The sequence below is a fragment of the Nomia melanderi genome, chromosome 3, assembly GCF_051020985.1.
Source record: "Nomia melanderi isolate GNS246 chromosome 3, iyNomMela1, whole genome shotgun sequence".
Taxonomy (NCBI): domain Eukaryota; kingdom Metazoa; phylum Arthropoda; class Insecta; order Hymenoptera; family Halictidae; genus Nomia; species Nomia melanderi.
Window position 1 is genome coordinate 14,088,961 of NC_135001.1, and position 20,601 is coordinate 14,109,561.

At 39.2% G+C, this 20,601-nt stretch overlaps 1 protein-coding gene across 6 annotated transcripts in view; it reads right to left on the reverse strand.

Annotated features, from left to right (window-relative positions):
• LOC116432885 (uncharacterized) overlaps nucleotides 1-20,601 on the reverse strand; it is a 371,135-nt gene that overhangs the window by 16,389 nt on the left and 334,145 nt on the right. For all 6 annotated transcript variants that reach the window (XR_012998157.1, XM_031990352.2, XM_031990351.2 and 3 more), the window contains exons 6-10: nucleotides 14,291-14,452; nucleotides 13,610-13,666; nucleotides 6,191-6,257; nucleotides 3,791-3,956; nucleotides 2,892-3,120 (exon numbers count right to left, since the gene is read on the reverse strand). Coding sequence is in view for 5 of the 6 variants with exons in the window: in XM_031990352.2 (XP_031846212.1) it covers nucleotides 2,892-3,120; nucleotides 3,791-3,956; nucleotides 6,191-6,257; nucleotides 13,610-13,666; nucleotides 14,291-14,452 (681 nt within the window). In the remaining variant the exon portion in view is untranslated. The remainder of the gene's footprint in view (nucleotides 1-2,891; nucleotides 3,121-3,790; nucleotides 3,957-6,190; nucleotides 6,258-13,609; nucleotides 13,667-14,290; nucleotides 14,453-20,601) is intronic.

The window sequence follows — 20,601 nt, forward strand, 5'->3', positions numbered from 1 at the left end:
TGAGAAGGGAAATTCATTTACATCGAATATCATTGAAATTATTTTAAGTAAATTTCGTTATACCTGTATCATAATTTTTTATAAATTACTATTATTACTGTATCTGAAAAGTCGTGTCGATATTTCCTCAGTTAATAATAAAGGAACTAGAATAAATCATCCGAGAAACAATTTCATCGCGTTTTACAATACATCGCGACTATTTGAAAACAGTTCACCGGAATTATTTAAAATTATCCTTACTTTTCATTTAACGGGCTGTTGATGAAATTTCACCAAGTGAACAGAATTAAACGGATTATCACGCTTTAATATCATTAGTAATAATACGAATAATTGGGTGGATGCGCGCATAATAACACTGAAATCGATTCGCGTAATTATTTTGCAAACAATTTAATGTAAAAAAAGAAATGTAGACACGGTAAAAGCCTTGTTACGCGAATAATCTGTTAGGTACACGTTAATGGATATTCTTCATGCCTTGAAAATATTTCCTGTAGTATATGAGAGCATTCAACGTGAAAATGATATCAAATTGAATTAAATGAAGGGAAACCGTGAAATTCATTTGCTCAACGAACTTAAAGGGAACATCGACCAAAGAGACGATCTCGCGGTCGGTCCCTTTGGCTACGTCTGCGCGGGAAATTCAAAAAAAGAAGGTTCGTTGAAAAGTGGTATGTCGGGGCCACGTTGCAGAGCGAAAACTTTGACAATGTACAGCGAACCGACACGAAAAATCAATATTCATGAATACCACGCCCGTGTGCCTCGATATGCATTTAATCTAGAGAAATTTCGTGCGTTCGGGATCGAAGATGTTGATGCTCGCAACATCAATGTGTCGAGCGCGCGTGCACGTAAAAGTGTAACAGCCGAACCGTATATTTGCACGCAAATTTCTGGAATGGCGTTGCATACGCGCTACTAGAAACTAAATAAATTAGTATGCAGCCCGGTTCTGTTCCATTAGGTAAATAGGAAGGTGTTCCGAGGAATATAATCGCATTTCGACGTTAGAAGATAGCGAATTACTTGGAATAGTTTAGCCGAAGTGGTTTGTTTAAACCCCTCGCATTCGTATTAAGTCGAAATTTTTGAATACACTAAGCGAAAATTGACCCCGCCCTTTAAATCCCGTGTCGCTTACTTAAGTTCTCGCTTATCCGATTTTCAAAAACATCTACACATAGGTATATACTGTAACTTCATCCTCTAACGCATTTTAATTTGCAGTCTTTTTTATCTACGTTAGCAAATATATACAGAAAATATGAATACAGAAATATGAATACAGAGAATATAAATATTAGCACATAAAAAGTTTCAAGGTAACACGATACTAAATTGAAAAAAAATTTTAGACGCGAATGAACCCATCAACCCGATAACCGAACATTAACTTCAAAGCTTAACCCTTAAGAGACTAGGATGGTCTAATCGACTCATTTTGAAGTTTACGTCTGGTCACATGTTTTATCACGAAAAATGTCGTTTACTGGCATACGCACAGCATACAAAGAACACTGATTGAAATGAAAAAGTGTAATAACGAAATGATAAGAAAATATATAAATGCTTTGTTTTTTATTCATTTCAACATACTATTGGAGTTCGTTGGACACTACCTGTCTTATTATTATTTTTCTTTGTAGTCCTTCAAGGGTTGTAGATCATACTTATGCGTCTTTAACATTTGTGAAGTTTGTTTCACTTTTTATTGTCGTATTCGTAGATAAATCGTGAAATATAGGATTCACGGACATGTGAACAAGTGTACCTACGCGTTAACGAACCTATCGCGAAATCCGATAATAGAAATGTAACCGTGTTGCATGGATGTGTGATGCTGGCTGTAAACATAGCAAGCGGTGATCGAGTCAAATGTTGGCTTGTCGTAATGTGTCGGTGTGTCGATAGTTATGATACTGTTCGTGGTGGTCGTAACGACTGTTGGCGAGGGTGATGGTCAGGGTGTGGATCACCCGCTGAAAGTTGGTAACTCCTACTCGTGTTCACCGACACAGTCGACAGTCTCGAGCTCACACTTTACACCGCCCAAAATTAAATCAATCACGCCCTGACGTGTGCCCGCGACTACGAGGCCGTTATTTTGACACTTCCTCGCGGACGGGAGGGGAAAGACAGATCGAGCTGGACGGAGGGAAAACAATGGACGACGACGTTGTATCGCTATTGAAAAGGGTGGGCCTGTGACTGGTGGCACAATCGAAACACGTGTCGTTTCTCGAACAAATAAAATCGAAAACGTAGAACAGTATATTTCCCTAGAAAACTTCGTATCTTCTTTCGTCAGTTATTCCAATTTCTATTGGAATTATAATACGTTGGTAAACTTTAACGTAACATACCTTGAAGTAACATAAACGCATAACTTACACAATTACTGCTGTAATTTGGTTTTTGAGCCACTTGCGGGTCCAATGTTACATTTTTCGTATTCGCGTACAAGAAACCGAATATTCGATATTTGCATAACTTTCGAAAACATTTTGAATCGGAACAAAATCAAAATTAAGCATTGTCATTTCTGTTTCCAACGCTGACAGCCGAAGTTAATAAAGGGGTCAATGTGAGGCGTGATACGAAAATTCTGTACAAGGTTAAATCGATGAAAAAACGTAATTGAAACAAATTCCACAATACAAATCGACATATGATAGTCGTTGGAATCGTGTCCTCGTTAAATTATGCGTTCCATAATTGTCACGGTGAACAACGTTTTCTGTATGTGGCATCGGTGAAACTATACGGAACCGTAGAAATGGAAATAATGGAGAACAGGCGAGACTTCACGTTATTTTTCCTTTCGGCGGTTGTGCTTATGTTCAGTGTCTCTCGGAAACTGGTTCCTGGTGCAAACTTACCTGAACATCGCTACTCGCGTAATCTCCGCTTTCTCGAGAGGCTCTCGAGTGCGTAAGTGGTATGATAGTAGGTGGATTATTGTGACCTTGCGGCACAATAAGTCCTCGCATCGTCGAACTTGCTCCTTTCCTGGAACGATCCCGGGGTAAACTGATGTCGCCGGCTGTCCGAAGCGATATGACTCCCTCACTTCTGTTCTCCGGCCTCAAATTCAGCGTGAAGCATACTCTGTAATGTATTCACAGCTTTAAGTGCCGCATCTTTTGTACGCGATCTGACCTACACGCACCTCTTGACCGCGGCAAGAATTGACTGGTCAATTGCGCGTACCCCTAACGACAATACTCATAATCGTTGGAGAATATTATATGTCTAATTACGCAGATTCAACATTTTAAGAATATAACCAGCAAAATAGAGTTATCTAAAGAGAATAGTTTTTCTGAATAAGTGTTACGAAAAACGTTGCACTTTAAATATTTTATATATTCTTTCGTATTATTATGCATTCTATACGAATCCGCAATTTCAAACTTCCCATAAGTACATAAAAATCCGCAGTAATTTGAGACTGGAGAAGACCTCGAGCACCGCTAAGCGAGAAAGACTGACAAGTGAGCGAAATTAACTGTTTGAGGATCACTAATTAGCAAGATAATTAATGGATGGAGAAACCGAAGGGATCTATTGAGAACTGCCAATTTATCTACATCTTATCATAATGAAATTCGTAATTAAAAAAGAAACATTATCCGAGATTAGAGAGCATACAATTTTGAATAACCCTGTAGCTAATGGGAAATCGTGTTCTACTTGAAATATGAATGTATATTTAAAAAAAGTACACTTGAATGTGTTCTTAATTAAAATAGAGATACTAAAGATAACTTCGTTTCACCTTCCATTTTGAATAGTCGCGGTTGGCACGCCACCACCGCTAGCTCCCATAAGAAAATCTTCGGGGTCTGACTCATACGGAGGCTCGTCGTACCAGTGCTGACCCCCAGGCCCCGGACCTAACCCACCCCCGCATCGTGCGTCTTCGTCGTACATGTATGTGTCATCTGAAAACAAGAACGAAGAATGATTTCGGTCAGTGGATTTACAACTGTTCCAATTAACTTTGAAAATAATTCTTCTTGAATAACTGGAACTTAAAGAGGTCTGACCTTTACTGAATCCGACTTGTAGAAATAGCACGTACTGAACATGCGCCCAACAATTTGAACTATAGACATTTTTTATGATTCAAGGGAATAAAGAAATGTCTGAATTTATCGAAGTTTCCGAGTCACCGAAGTTCCACTGTACAGTACAGTTGGCTCACCACGTCCACATCGAGTTTCATCAAGCTAAAAGTGCTCAAGGGCAAGGGGTCTCGGCAGTACGCCCCACTTCGGTCCTTTTAGGAAACAGTACTTGGGCCTTTGTGTTACCGACATTTCGTAAACATAAGAAGCCAGCGAAACGAAATCTGACAATAAATGTTTGTTACATCTGACTCCGTTGCATTCTGTTCCGTCTGTTTTCTTCGTCACGCGGTACAGACAATAGCATCAACCGTTGTTCTATAGCTATTGGCGCGTGCATTCTCAGTGAAAGAGTGCCCTTGCTCCTGCGACTGTTTAGTTTGTCGCAACTCGACATAGATGTGGTGGGCCTACTATACCTCGATTAACCGAGTCGTCATTATCTAAATAATCCAAAGTCTTGGTTAAAACACAACAATTCGGATTGTTAGACAGTAAATTAAAACATACACGATCGAATTTTACAAATTTCTTCCCAAGTCTCCATTTATCCCGGACGTTAGTCGCCAAAGTAAACAGGATAATCGAGGTTCTACGGTATTTCGTATTTTCCAAATTGACCGTTGTTGCAGGAATGTCACGTCCCGGTATTACCCGAGTGTTTCAGCATGCGATTTCTTCTCGGTACGTGCACGGTGGTGCTAATGCGAAGTAATTTGAGACGGGAGAAGACCTCGAGCACCGCTGGGCGAGAAAGACTGACAAGTGAGCGAAATTAACTGTCTGAGGATCACGCACGTGCGTGTGTGGGCGCGAGAGGAGGAAGAAAAAAAACAGGAGCGAGGAGATCGGAAGAAGGGAGGGCATGGAGAAAGCAGTCGACGGCTGTTGACGATAACGAGATTAGCCGGTATATAGTAGAGGCTTCGTACCGCGGTTACTGCCTTCCCTGGGAACGCGATAGCAAATAAAGCCGGCGAGTCAGTGATAAATCGGCAATACGAAATTCAAAGGGCGCCCGGAAGATTATTCTCGACACTATTCGTTTCCCCTTATAACGCGTGATATATGCATGTATTCCTTTGACTGGAAATGTTTCTTCTACCTGGAAACGTTCGCTATCAGTCCGCAAAATTTTTACACTTATCCTACTCACAATTGGACATTTCATAATCTACTCGCGCCGAGCCAGATCGTTTGTCTGTCTGTACCCGTTTCCAGCTTTTTGATAGACACGTGAAATTTCCAACGTTTCCAGTATGGCGAAAGTAAAACGTTAACGTTCGCAATTATTTTGCTGAGAACCGCACCGGTGTAAGTCAAAAATCACCAGAATCACTTCTCTTTGAAACTGATTAGACTGTGGTTCTTTACGCAAACTCAAGTGTTTGAGAACATGATTAGAAGAGTATACATACGGTAGAAAAAGGTTTTTCCTAATCAACATTATAAAAACTACTACACTTTGAATATTTTACATAATTTATCGTATCGTGTGCCTTTTCCACAATTTTTCGCTCTCAAATTTAAAGTGCATAAAAATCCGTAGTTTAACGACGATTCTAGTTCAGTATTCGATATCTCATGATTGAATCATATTCTAAGTACCATGTGTTTAGCGAACAAAATATTTCTTAGTAAAACTTAATTTTCTGACATATTGTATGCTTTGTCTGCGTTCCTTAGAACAAAGTTTCTTACTCCAGCCTTTCCCGACTAGAGAAATCTTCGAAGTGATTCTCAGGGCGGATAGGTAACAAAAAATCTGGGTAAAGCTGCGGAAAGGGTCATCGGGAAATGTATACTCGGTTCAAGTTCGTCGAGGGTGCGGTAAAATGTGCGAGGTGTCGAGTATTTGGTAGTCGATTCCCGGCGCGGCCGGCACGTGCAGGGCTTTGCCCAAGGTGGACACACCTATGTGTCGCGACAGGAGTGACGCACACAGAAATAGGGACCAAGGACATGACACAGCGGGTTGGAGGAGACGCCATAGGGTCCAGGGAGGACAAGGCAACAACTAGCTAGAGGTTGCTCCTTGATGTACTCACCTCCGGGGAGCTGACCTCGTCCGTCCCGTCCAAGTTGCATTAACCCCTGCCGAATGTCCCTCAGTATCTGAAACAGAACAATCATGGGCATGAACGTTTCTTCAATAACTCGATTAAAGCGCGCATGAATCGAGATCGTCGCCAGCTGCGCCATTATCACGAGAGTATTCATTAAATCATATAGCATATACATAACAGCACGTATATTTATATATATTTGATTATGCATTACATTTATTGTATTATATTATCATTTTATTGGAATTCAATCGAACGAATTTGAATTTAGTAAATTGAGTAATATGTAATATTAATGTAGTTTGCGAAGGAATTAGCGGCGTAAACGATGCGTGGTCAATGGGTTGTTAAAAAGTGATACACTTATAAAGAAATGGGATAAAATTCGACGTCCTTTTGCATGGTTTCCTAATGTGTACATTAAAGTGTCGTTAAATAATAATGTATCATGTTTTCGTGGATACTACATGTCTTTCTGCTGGCTTCAAAATTACTTTTAAGTTGATTACACCCGAAATATTTTCAAACATGAAGGATTCGTAAGTTTTTAATGCGACACGGTCATTGTAAATTATGTCGAATTTGCCTACGCAACTGAGCAATTGAAATTTAACTGTTTTCATAAAGGGTGAAAATTATGTAAATATTATAAATATATGTCTGAACGTTTGAATACAATTCTCGTGGAATTACCACATGATAGAAGGATATTAATCATTTACTATATAATAACGTGTTAGGCTCGCAGTGAAGATTTTGAACAGAATTTAACAAACATAAATATTACCCATTCTTTTGAATTCAAATTAAATATTATTCTTCTGTTATAAATTACACTTTACAATAAATATGGACACAGAGTATACCTAGGACTTTCTTCTTTGTTTAAATGAATTATTAATAGCAAAGTAGTTGTATCGATCATAGTCGAGAAATAAATCATAGGGCCAGGGATTAATTAACTTTTACCGGAGAGCATTCAAACTGTATCGTTCTCGATGTCAACTGTCGTATCATGAGCCCACTCAAGTCGCGGACTCAGAATGAACTCAGATGAGAGATCCTTGTAACGCGCTGTTGTACACAGACTTCACAAAACTCTCCCTTGATATTTTCATACTCTCAGAGCTTGTTTCAAAAGTCCAATAAAAAATCCATGAAAAGTTTATTCCTCATCCGGTCGGTCTCTATACTACATAAACAGTTAAGGGTTCAATGTACTCTAACCGTACGATACACATTGTTCGTAATAACTCGATAAAAACACACACGTACACCAATATCATAAAACTAATTTATTAAGTTATAAAACAGTAAAATTCGGTTCATCGCGAACGAGTTACTACGTATCATCGCACAAGAAATTTCTAATCCTCGAACTGTGACTCATAATATCCAAAAGCTAGAGTCTATTGGACACATCTCGACCTTGGTGAAGGTTAACACGTTGACTGCCACGAAAAATAACAGCGTTTTATATGTCACCCATTATTTTCCTAGCAAAGATGTAAAAAGAAGAATTATTAATTATTTGGTATCACAATTCTTACGTTACACTGTTATCTAATTCTTACCAGTTACAATTATTTTCTTGTAATTTGGAAACTCCGGACATCGGTGACCGCTAAAGCGGTCAACGTGTTAACAAGCTGCCGCGCGAACCCAGTCGAAGCACACGCAACATGAACGCAATTATACGTTACAAATAAACCATAAACCTGGTTTCCATCGATCCCCGTGTCCCCTTCTGCGAATTTGTCGAAAGGTGCTTACCGAGCATGGAACAAGAGCGCAACTCACGCGCATTAATCGTGAAACGGTGAAGGATGCTGGAGCGCGGGGGAGAGGGGAGCCGGGAAGGATGATACAGGGGATAGATGGTCAAGTGGTTGCCCGTGGGATGATCTCGCAGTTTCTTGCGCAAAAGAGAAGTCAGCCCCGGACAGCAGCGAGAATGGGAACCGGAGAACAGAGAAGAAAGGTGGCTCCCTCCAGAGAGCAGTAAAGCTGCGGAGTAGGAAGTGACACTAAAACTTTTACACGGATACCGACCTTTATTTACATATTGCTTGCAGACTCAAAGGAAACTGTTCGCTTTATTTCCATCTGCCTTTTTCTGTCTCGCTGGCCAGCCCGCGGCCTGGAATACGTAGCTTCGGCCAATTTTTATGGGACCCCTTTTCCTCGTCCCCTTTAATTTCTTTCTGTTTTCAGCTACTTTTTTTTTGTTTTCCGTTGTGGTCCCTTTTCTATTTTTTCTAGTTTTCTTTTTCCCCTTTTTTTCTCTAAAGTACACGCGAACTTTTCCGGCCGACGCGCTCACGAGGATCGGTCGGTTTCGGAAAGTTGATTCGAAACTCGTTCGCCGTTATTATGCACGAAGACCGCGGCCCTCGCGTAATTCCTTCGTCGTAAACCTGGATTCCCGGTGTCCGGTCGACGCCGTCGGCTGCCCGCCCCCGCTGAAACGTTCTTCAAAAGAACCACTGCGCGGCCAGCGCGAGTATCACCGTGCGGAACCCATTGAGGGATATTTTGATGGTGGTTCGACGGTGGTTTCACGGTGGCTATAAGCCAGCCAACGGCTGCTCCCTGAACACCGAAGACGCGTTATCGGCTGCGATCAAAAGATCTGCATAAAGCAAATACCACAACGTATAATGCAGCTTTATGGACACGACAGGCGAAATCCGCGCTGCGCGACCTGCGACGCTTAACACGTGTTTGGGGATCGATTCTTTTGTGTTTTCCTTCTTTAACACATTCCTTGCCACTGGAAATTTCCGTTATATCTTGCTTACAAAGTGCACTGACTTTTTAAATGAAATATTAAGTTACGTTCAAGTTTTTGGTGACTTTTATGTATATTTTGATATTATTCCTGTACGTTTTCGCTGCTTCGCAACGTGTACCGCTATCCTTTGCCATATGTCCCACAAGAAATGTTTCCTTACAAAAATTGCGCGTGTATCATAAATGGTACACGTGGCACGGAACACGTTAAGTATAGATATTGTTAGTGCCCAGCAGTAATATTCTTTATGACGCGGACGTGCGTAGTTGGCTATTTGTGAGATTAGGATTTTTGGTTAACATCTGGCATGTAATTTAGACTTAAAATATTTTTCTTGACGAGAGAGCGCATACTTTATTGTCTAGTTTTGGGATTTCGCTTCTCTCCGGGACAGTTCGGAAGGGTAATTTCGACAATATTTTGTAACGGTGAACGCACCGGAGACACACCTGGAGGAATTTCCCCATGGTTGACAAACTGTTCTCGCCGCCCCCACTTTCCATACACGAACACCCACCCAGAAAGGGCGCCTCGGGCGCAAGGGAAGGGTGTTTTCTAGAAAAAATAGACTCGCTGATTGGTTGTTGTCAAAAATTAAGGAAATCCAATCAGCGAGTACTAGTAATGTGCTAGAGAGGTGGAAGTCCACCTCTAACGAGAGCGCTTCAATTTTAGATTAGAGTTGTCATAGACGCCTTAGGGCTAAGAACCTAGCAGATAGAGTGTACTTAAGAAATCTAAATACAAGTGTTAGAAAAAATACAGTCCACTACACAACGTCTCTATTCGTCGCTACCACTGACGACGCTGTGACGCCCCAAACAGATATAATGAAACCGTACGCCGCGGATTCCTAATACTAGAATTATTTGTTTCATGCGATAGGAAGAATCAGAATGGAAGAAGAATAGAATTCCTTATTTCGTGAAATGTAATTTTCAGTTAATTGAGTTGTGGCATCAGTTTTCGTGTCGACGATGGTTTGCAGAGTGACATGTAAAAAAACATGTATTAGAGGACTTATTAATGCCCCGGACTGTTTGAAATGGAATCGCGTTAGTATTTTTTGAGCGATGCAATTTCTATGAGCGCTATAGTGCGGAGAATAAAATTTCTTCGCGACCAACTTCGTTTTATAAAAGAAACACATGCGTTCGGGTGTTATTTAACGTTCGTCGTTATACGTTTAGATTTCGAAAGTGTGTGATTTTCAAAACTGAAAATTTTAGGGAAACTGGTTTACTTGGCCGGCAATTTTTAATGAAATTAATGTATACCTCAGATAGAACAAAAATTGCGAGACGAATGTAAAAAAACAGATATAGAATATCTTAGAAAAATGATATTTAGTATGGCAAAACGATTAAAACAAGTCATAAAATAAAAAAGTTGCGCTACTGAGTATTAAAAATTAAATTTCAGTTTATATAATATTAATTATGTACAATGTCCGAATATTTTTGTAATGTGAAACATTACTATCATTATAATATTACTGAACTACAGCAAGTTAGATAATTAAGTTGTATATATTTGTAAATTACAATAAATACTCTATTCAAAGCAAAAATTTGAGTTACTTTCTTTCATAATTAATAAAAATATAAGTGATTAAAGCCAAGCATATCTTATTGTTCGAATATTTTCGTCATTCACTGTATATAAAATATAGATTTTTCATTTCTGTTACGGAATATGTTAAAACAACATTCGGCGTGTATAGAGTATAGTCGACGTTGTTCGATACGTAAAAGAAAAGCGTTTCCTCGTCTGTTGAAAATATAGAATGTAATTTTTTTTCTATAGGTCCAGGTTCTCTACAATACGAACGTTGAAAGGAAACCTGCTCGCAACGAACAGATACGTTAACCTGGTTCTATTCAATGGTTCGCGGTACCCGAAATTCAAATAAAATTTTTTTCGTAAATGAGATGAGTTGCGAGCAAATTTTATTCTGCAACTAGATCTTGTTTTTTCGTATATGATCACCAACCCTTTACTCGTACTGCAGATAACGAGACACTCGGTATAACAGATGCCACAGAAATCAAACAATGATAAAAAATTTTGTTTTACATTCGAATATTATATTGGAAATATTAGGTTTATTTATTATTAATAAAATATTATTATTGTCAGTAATATTAGTACTAATAATAGTAATAATAATAATAAATAGTTAATGTACAAAAACAGTGTTACACAATGTTATACTATATCTTAAACAGAATAGAAATTAATTTCCCAGCTCCATGGGAGACGGATTCAACATTTAATTTCCTTGCAATATTTGGACCGTTAATTTTGAAATTGGTGTAAGTCCATTTTCTCTTGTTTCGAGAAAATGAAAGGTTAACATATCTGTTAATTACAAAATTTAGGCAAATTATATGAAGTCTGGCAATGTTTTTATTGTTTTATCAATATGTAATTTGTTTATATAAATTTGTTTTAGACGTATTTTACTAAACTGACTTACGGGCTACAAATGGACTTGCACCACTTTCAAAATAAACGGTCCATTTAAATATTTTACCAATTTCCACTATAATTATTCAATCGCCGTAATCATATCATACATACGCAAATACAATTTTAATGCTTCCCAAGTGTTCATAAATAAATTATTCAATTGTCATAGTAAACTATAATGAAATAACACTTATGCAGCAAGTTTCAAAGAGGAAAACCAAAAACATGTCGAACCGTGATGTGGTTAAAATGAAACAGGGATCGAAACGTTTAGTTGGCGCGCGATGCGATATCAAAAATCCGATGGATTCACCGGGCATCGTCAGGTTTAAGGCGCAACTGCTCGCACTTGTGGCGAAAGGGGAGAGCCACGGGGAAAAAGGAGAAGAAGAAGAAGAAGAGGGAGGACGAAAGAAATCGAGAGGAACGAAACTGCCGAGAGAGGAACGAGAAGAGAGCGAGCGGGGAGAAACGCTGCTGGCGATATCGCGCGATTGCGCATAAGAAATTCACGGCGTAATGTCGCGGTACACATTGACGATTATGATGATATCGTTCCGATCTGGACGCTTTGCATAATAAGAGGTATCGAGATGGCGCAAGACAGACAGTCAGCGGGGATCAGGGGATGGAAGGGGATGGAAAGAAAAAGAGAAAGAGAGAGCGAGAGAGAGAGAGGAAGGGGAGCAACTGTCGAAAAGCACGAAAGAAGAAAGAGCAAGGGAGTGGGAGGACGGGGAGCGAAGTGATAGCGCACACATGCAAATTTCGTCTTGTGAGAATTTTGTCGAGCAGCGGATTGGTGGGCTACGGGATCGAAGCGTTGGTGTAGGGGGATCATTGTATCGGATAAAACCATTGGCTCGCGGAGCCAATATTGGTCGAACGACGAGAAAGGGGGTTGTCGATGATCCCGGGAATGCGCGAGGGAATCGAAGGAGGGAAATAAACGAGCCGGGGCACAGATTGGTTTAATCGAGATAGCTTTTTTTCTTGTCATGATTACCTCGAGCGATAAAAGGAATCGTCACTCGAAGGACACCTCCGCGGATCCTTCGATGAGCCGCGAACTAAACACTCGCGATCAAATGAAATTGCGTTTTATCGGTGGTAATGAGACTTTGTTGGGAAAGTTTCGTCCGTATTGTCCGATTGTTCTGCTTTTGAACTCGTTGATCGCGAAACAAACGCTTATTAAATTACTTGAACAATGGACACAATTTTTCTTACGGAGTGAAAACTGGCAAATTAAGATTTTTCACGGTTGTTATTTAATTCGGTTTGATCGATGTGTTGTCGGGATAATTCATTTTTGTAGTTTATACGAAATCTTATGTTACCTAAGCGAGGGCGACGTGGCGGTCAAAGTAGGTTCAGGAAGGATTTTATTTAACAATTGAGACATTTCGGTTACCAATGTTAAAACAAATTCTACAGAACACGTGAATCCATGACGAAAATGAATACCGTGTTTTTGTCAGCTGACCGTTAATGATAAAGTAAATCTAACCACCGCGGCTGGGAAAGAAATTTTAAAGTGAGGGGTTGAAAGTAGTGGTCGTTAAAAATTCGTTACCGCATATAACGTAGGTAGCTGCATTCTCAAGAAATATTGTCAGAAAAACGAATTCTATACTTTGCATACATGAATAAGTTGTTCCATAAGAAAGCGCCCTGACTATTCGTGTGATTTACCGAGAATTTTACGCACGCTATCGAACGGGCTAAATATGCAATGCACGTGTTTTACTGCAGTTGATTTCAATGCGATACGTTTGCGCCGCACGTCTGTGTGTAACGCGGCTGCAAATGTATCCGCGAATGTGTTTATTCATAACGACACAACTAAATAATCGAGAATATAATATTAATATTATAATTCGATGTTTTTTAGCAGCTGAAAATTTGCTTCCATAAATAAACTGTATTTATATAACAAGCTTATTGTAATATTTCAAGCCATGACAATACAGTTTGTAATTGGGAGAAATTGATAATTGAGTCGGTCCTGTTTACCGGGCTGCATGTATTAAATTTTTTATAAATATAGTCTCTGCATTTCTTTCCGCGCGACCCGCATAATTTCATTAGCAAATTATAAAACGCGGATGAGCTTTAATTTGAACTGTACTCACCTCCTCGTGTTCTCTGTGAAATCTCTCCTTCTTTCTCAGTTCCTCTTGAACTTTCAGCTGTAAAATACGAACGAACGTAAGCAAGCATTCGTTTAAACTTATTAACCGGCGACGTCTGAAAAGAGGCCGGCAAATAATATATCGAGATTTTTATCAGAATTACCGAGAAGGATAAAACCGATATGTCGAAATTCGTATCCAATTTTTTGCATTTACGCGCGAACAGAACTGAAATACTCGTTGAGTGATATTATTCGAGATAAAGTGATTTCTCTGGGAATTCTGCAGTTTTAATAAATCCGGGCTGTGTGCATTACAATTTGTTACTTCAATCAACTCCTGCGAATAAACGAACGTATTTTCAATTTTCGGCGATTCCTTTGAATTTTTCAGCTAATTTGGGATTCAATATGTTAACATTGTACGTATACGCTTTAGAATTATAATATGTTTGTTCAATGATTATTACTGATTAATATAAATAATTCAATACACATCATTTAGTTAATTATAAGTACTTCAAGTACTAATATTTTTGTTGAATTATTCAAATATCTGCCAACTATTATCGACATTCTGTCGTATATCTTATGCAATGCTGCAGTATTTAGTGAACATTACGTACCGTTCTGTCTAAGTCATATCGTGAATATTTACTTTGATTTAATATTGAAATCATACCCTATGTATAGTCTCCTCGAAGCTATTCGGCTGTCCACCGTTCATCTGTAGGCACCTTAATCGGTCGTAGTCCCGGGGATCTACCATCGAACGTAGAATCGTGTTTCCCATATCTGGTCCTAAACCCAATCCACTCTGCAGTACACTGTCCGGTGTGTCTACCTATAACAAATAAATCGTGCAATTAATTAATTTTTCCAGTTTGCAGTTCGATTGAAAATAATCATTATAGACGAGCACTCTTAACAAATTATCTACAGTTCGCCCCCTTTGTCTTAAGCCACGCTCCACCAGCTTACAGAGCGGGGAAGCAAGGGGCAACGTCCACTCACGGTGCTCGGCCCGATAATTATAGCGCTCAGTTTCGGCGCGTCCTTGTTATCGGCCGAGTCGCGTAACAAAGAACGCAAGCGAAACGAAACGAGATGGAGATTGAAACGAACATTGGCGCCACATTACATTTCGGCGCGTCGCACAGTGCGAACGCCTGCAGACAAAACCCAAAAATTCGACTATTTATGTAACGAAAATTTGAAGGTTACTAATCCGTTGTTGAAGAGTCCTTGCCATACAAAATGGTCTTTATTTAAAAAATTTTTGTTTATATAACATTGGTATCGAAACGCAAAATATTACTTGCCATTTAAAGAACTTCATAGTATCCCTGTAATGTAAAAAAAAATATAACCACTATATGTTCAGCTCTGTATCTTACAATTTTTGTCTGAAGCATGTTTTTATATCACTCATACTTTTTATGTATCGTAGGTGAGTTTAGTGGACGTGATGAAATAAACTCTACACGGGATTATACTTGAAAGAATGTTGTAATTTATATTTCGGGTACAGCTTGGTAAGACCGTGAGTCGTAGTGTTCGCGAGACTGGTGTTATTCTTTCGAAAGACCGCACGCTTCTGCCTGTCCGCTATTCGCATACCCATTAATTCCTCATAACATGTGACAATGTACAATAAATGTCTACTGTATTGAGTTTTGTCAGAAAACCTGCGTTTGGCCCCAGTGTGCGGAGGCTGGGGTAGTATGTACCATGTTTCCTGGAAGGACTGAGGTGGAGCGTGTGGCCGAGTCCCCTTGCCCCCTGACCGGTTAGCCGTCAGAGTGAAACACAGGACAAAAGAGGCAAACTGTACCAGTTATTGAACAGTTTACTGAAAATTTATAATGAATGTCTAAACATTTCCTAATCAAATTTTCAATAGAAATTGCAATTATAATCATGTATCAGCGAATCATACTGAATATAACCTAATCATTATTTAGGGACCAATATTCTCAGAAAATTATTAGATCGCTAATTAACATATGATCATAGCAATGAATATAATTATATAGTATAATATATTGATATAAATATTAGTTTAATCTTATAGTTATTATCATTATCTAAATTAATACTAATAATCGTTTCCGTATGTATGTTGAGAATATAAATATTTCGAGTCGTTAATAGATTATACCAGATCTGTTAACATCGTACATAGAGGAGCATGAAGTATAAAATATCCAGCTTGAATTTCACCAGATGTAATATACTTAGCTTTAACCGCGTGATCCCCGATATTGGAAACGAACGCCACAAACATGCTGGTCACGATGCTCAGATAAAAGTGCTTTCCTATAGAGCATCCTCTGGATCCTTTTATGAATATTGACGTCTTCGCTAAGGAGAAAGTTTGCAAAGAATCCCAAACATTTTACATGCCGCGTTTATTAAAATATATGTTAACCGGTATTTTCTTAAGACCATTCGATCTTTAAAAAGGTATTATTCACACGAATTAGTCGCTTTTTTTCGAAATTTCCGTTATGATTATCGATAACGCATTCTGTATTCTATAAATGATTTCATGGTTTTTATTAAAATTTATATACGAATTATAGGAAGAAAATTGAAATTAAATTAAATGGATTGTAGATTACAGAAATCTTCACGGCCATTTTAATATTTCTGTAAGTAATGAAATATTCTTTTACGTTAAAGTATATTTTTCGATGGTCATTTTAAGAAATTCTGTCCAGCGAACGCCGCTGGTCTAGGATGACATTAAACCAAAATTTTCTGCAGGAAGTACAGTATTCGAAGCACGGAAACGTCGGCACGAAGTTAGAAAAGCAACAACCACGCGAAATGCACATCCCTCAATATTCTACCAAATATTTAAGGGAATTCTAGTCACGAGTGTTATCACGACACTTAGATGAAAGCGTCTTACGCTGAAGATGTCCGTGAGCCTTCGAATTCTAATAGGGACACTATGAACTTCACCTAAAGCTTCGAATGAGTCTGAAGTCTCGTCCGAATTATAATTATACATTAACATTTTTACCTATTTATAAATAACTTTGATCATTTGAAAATGCAACGCCATCTGTTTGCACGGTTGAAATTGAAAAGCAAAACGTTAATCGTATCCAAGATGGGAAAACATCGAAATTACAAATTTTAATATTTAAAAAATCGATGCAGTACTTCAGCATCTTTATGAAATTTAATCCATGCAATTATTTTTATACATGAATTAGTAAAAAGGACAGTTCGAAGTATTGAAGTATAATGCTACAGAACAGATTAGTTTTTAAGGCACTTCTACTGATTCTACTGATCAAGGAAATGAAAATAAAATTTTATTCTATTAGGTTTCTTTCGTCATTGAATTCATATTTTACAATGCGTGTTTAAAAGAACAGTTTAAAAATATATTTTAAGTTAGCCGATGCAGAAGGTGCAAATGATAGGAAGCATGAAAGATTAATTTGGTCATATATTTATGAGACAGAAGCATGGACCGTCTTCGTGTTTTTCGTCCTCAAGGGCGGTCGAAATACTTTATTTGCTCGGAATATTCTTTCCGGGTCAACACTCCGATTATGAATTTATGCACGTGCATCGCTGGCAGTTTGCGTAAATCGATTCTCAGCCCAGCTACATACGTCCGTACGCGTGATCGACGCGGGGCATTTAAATGGCACGTAATTCAGTAATAAATTAAGGCGATCAACGTATGCCACATAATATATGCGTTCACCTTTATTCTCCTTCTGCGTTTTTATCGGCCAACCACTAGAAAGTTCAGAAAATTCTATTTCTAGAAACGACTGTGCATATCGGACGCTTCAAGGTGTGTTGTCTCAAGTAGAAGAAAAGTACGTAGAACAATTAAGATATTTCACTCCGTTAGAATATATAATATCATCACTTTGGAAATTATTTTTATTTTCAAACAAATCACTGAATGCCATTCGTAAAACGAATAACAATTGTATAAAAGCTCTTCCAATGTATAGCTCGTAGTATCGAACTGCTGACGTTTGTATATATTTATACGTTCATAAACCAATATTTAATAAATTGCGAATAAAAATTTATTTCCCTATGAGAGTCTGCAGTAAATAAAAATGATACGAGGGTTCGATGAAACTGTACGAAAAATCTTGACACCATTGCGTTTTACGGGCTCGCGAAACTATAAATGTATATCAATTGCTTTCTAGTGTCGATTAATCAGATGCGATATCGGGACGCATATATATTCAGCTGCGGAATTACTTCTATTGAGTTTTTATGTCGTTCGTCGCTTATGATCGAAACGTGTCTTTATGCAACCACGATGGGATACGTTTTACGGTGTTAGCACAAGCTTGTGTTATCGGCGACCCGCAACCGGCCAATAAACTTGACGAGGGAGCGAGTGCAGCGTCCATTTTATCGTTCAAGGAACCGTTCTCAACTTATACAGGGTACCGTCACTCAATTGATACGCGCGGTCTTTAATCAAACTTCGTATAGTGGTGGATAATCGAAAACCGTTTTACAATCTATTACTTCGCTGGCTTTCGCATCTCATGTTTCTAGAAACAAGTAACAAACAACAACCTACAACACCGTGCCGATAAATCCTAAATTTCGATTCTTTCGAACTATTGTACATTTGAATAGCTCAGAGTAATATTGGCATACCATCTCTGAATTCTCGAAGAAAACAGCTTTTATAGAATGTTTCTTGATTCATTAAATAGCGGTATTACAATCTTATTAACAATATTAGCAATCGTGATATGTTAATCACTTTTTTCTCGAGAACCCAGAAACAGAAGTCCAGCCGTTATTCTTCAGAGCCAACCCGTTTAACTCTTAGAATTTTAGACTCCATAAATTCCCTTTATTAAGCGATACTATAATAATATTTTATTTTAGTTTATTTTAATATATACATCAAATAGTGTTGAATGTTTGGTTACAAAAGAAACGTTGAAAAATTAACTATGTGAAGAAGGAAAATTGTGAAGCGTTGAAATTCATCTCGATAGCTGAAGGTTAAAATGCAAATCCATTATAACAAAAAACATGAACTTATAATTACGGATATCGATATTCCACAATGAGGTCATAATCAAGTGAATCATTTAGTTTAATTATTTTTATTTCATTCATTTTGTAAGATTACTGCTATGGAGGTCTCGTCGGTACTCCGAATCACGAGAAGTTAGGCGGAGTAGAAGACACAGAAGGTAAGGCTAAAGTTTCTTTTAATCAATCGAATGGAGTATACTTGTTAGATACCGAAGTCTTTCGCTCCAATTGTTGCTTGCATTTTTGTGGTAACGACAGTCGCTAAGAATAGAAGTCTCGAACGTTTAGACTCGTCTGCTGGTAACGTATTCCAATGCGCAAACGACATCCACGCCAGCTTTTCTGTCTACTGTCTGCTGCACGTATCTAAGTGAATCGGGATTGGCGCGCTAATGACTGTTTCATATTCATTGGGCGTGCAACGGGGCCACCCTACTGCGCTTCGGTTACACACGTCTCGTTTTATCGCTTCTGGTTCGCCTCCACAGCGGCATCTTTCACATTGTCACCCCGATAACACCTTGCGTGAACGGCTAACTGTATTATCGATCCGCTACTCTTTGACTGATTTCAATTCTCGCCGCAGGCTGGTCTGAATGCTTAGAACTACGTGAAACGTTGTCTCCATCCATGTCAAAAATACAGATTTACCACGTTCCATTGTTAATTCGAACGAACATGGGTTATCCATGTACCAATCAGTTCATGATAATCATATTCTATTTTTTATTACCAGATTTATCCGTAACTCCTCATGTATTCTGTAAGTAAACCAATTCTCTTGTATTAATTAGTAGAAAGCAATTCCTCGATAAATCCCAATTTTCTTCTATTTAAGTTTCAGCTAAGCCTAGATTAGAAAGAATCGACTGACCGAATGCTGGCATACCAAACACTATTTAAAAACATCCTACGTCCGCATCTTCGGCTTGATAATATGTCTCCAACTCTCAACATCGAGACGAACCCCGAAAAATCGGAACGTCTAGCCTGGCTCTTCATCCGTATCGAAAAAATGCGTCTACTATCGAGACAATACTGTACTTATAAACGGGGGTTGCACGGGGGTGGCTGGTGAAAGTAGACGATAAGCGGAAAGGAAAAAAGGTTTGCGACTAAACCGCGACGGCTAGGTAGAGGGGATGTTCCAGGTGCGATCGATGTAGTGTGTCACCCTCGTTGTGGCACCGGCCTCCGTCCCCCCTTTCACCGCCTGTCTCATCTTAGGCTGGCCGTCCTTCTCGCTCCGGCGCGGGATAACGCGGCGTTCGTCGCTCGTTTTCTCCATTCAACTTTCACCGGACGTGTTCGCGTCTTCTTTGCCTCCCCGTCCTTACTTCCGCCAGTCCAGATGAGACCCTCAATGTCGCGGGTGCGCCCGGTAATGCTTCGCGGGCGTCTAAGCAGCGTCGCTCGTCGAAACCCGCAGACTTTCCGTGCGGCTCGTTTTAATTAGTAAATGTATCCAGCCAGATGAAACGACGTCGAAAGATATTCCCGGTGCTCCGCGCGCCGCCTTCAAGCCCCGCAGCGGTTTATACCGGTCGGTGTCGAAGTTCGCGTACCATTTCGCGCACGCATGCACCCATGCACGCACGCGACACCACCGCGACGTCGTTTTTACGCCGGAGATTTCTCTGAAGTGGGGTTGATCGATTGCGGACTGTCTAGACGGTTCGTTTGAACGCGTTCGCGCTGCTTACTTTTAACGCGGCACCCGCCGAATCGCGTACCCGCAACGAGAGTCGATTACGAACACGGACAAATCCGGTGTTCCAATTGACCCGTCGCGGTCGAGATGTGCTTGAAGTTCTGAAAATTCCTTTCATTGAAAGTTCAGTTGTACTTCGAAGTCTTAAGTAGTAAAAGAGGAAAATAGCACTACTGATCCTTTGTTTATTGAATATTTAAGATTACACCTACCACATCTAAATGATG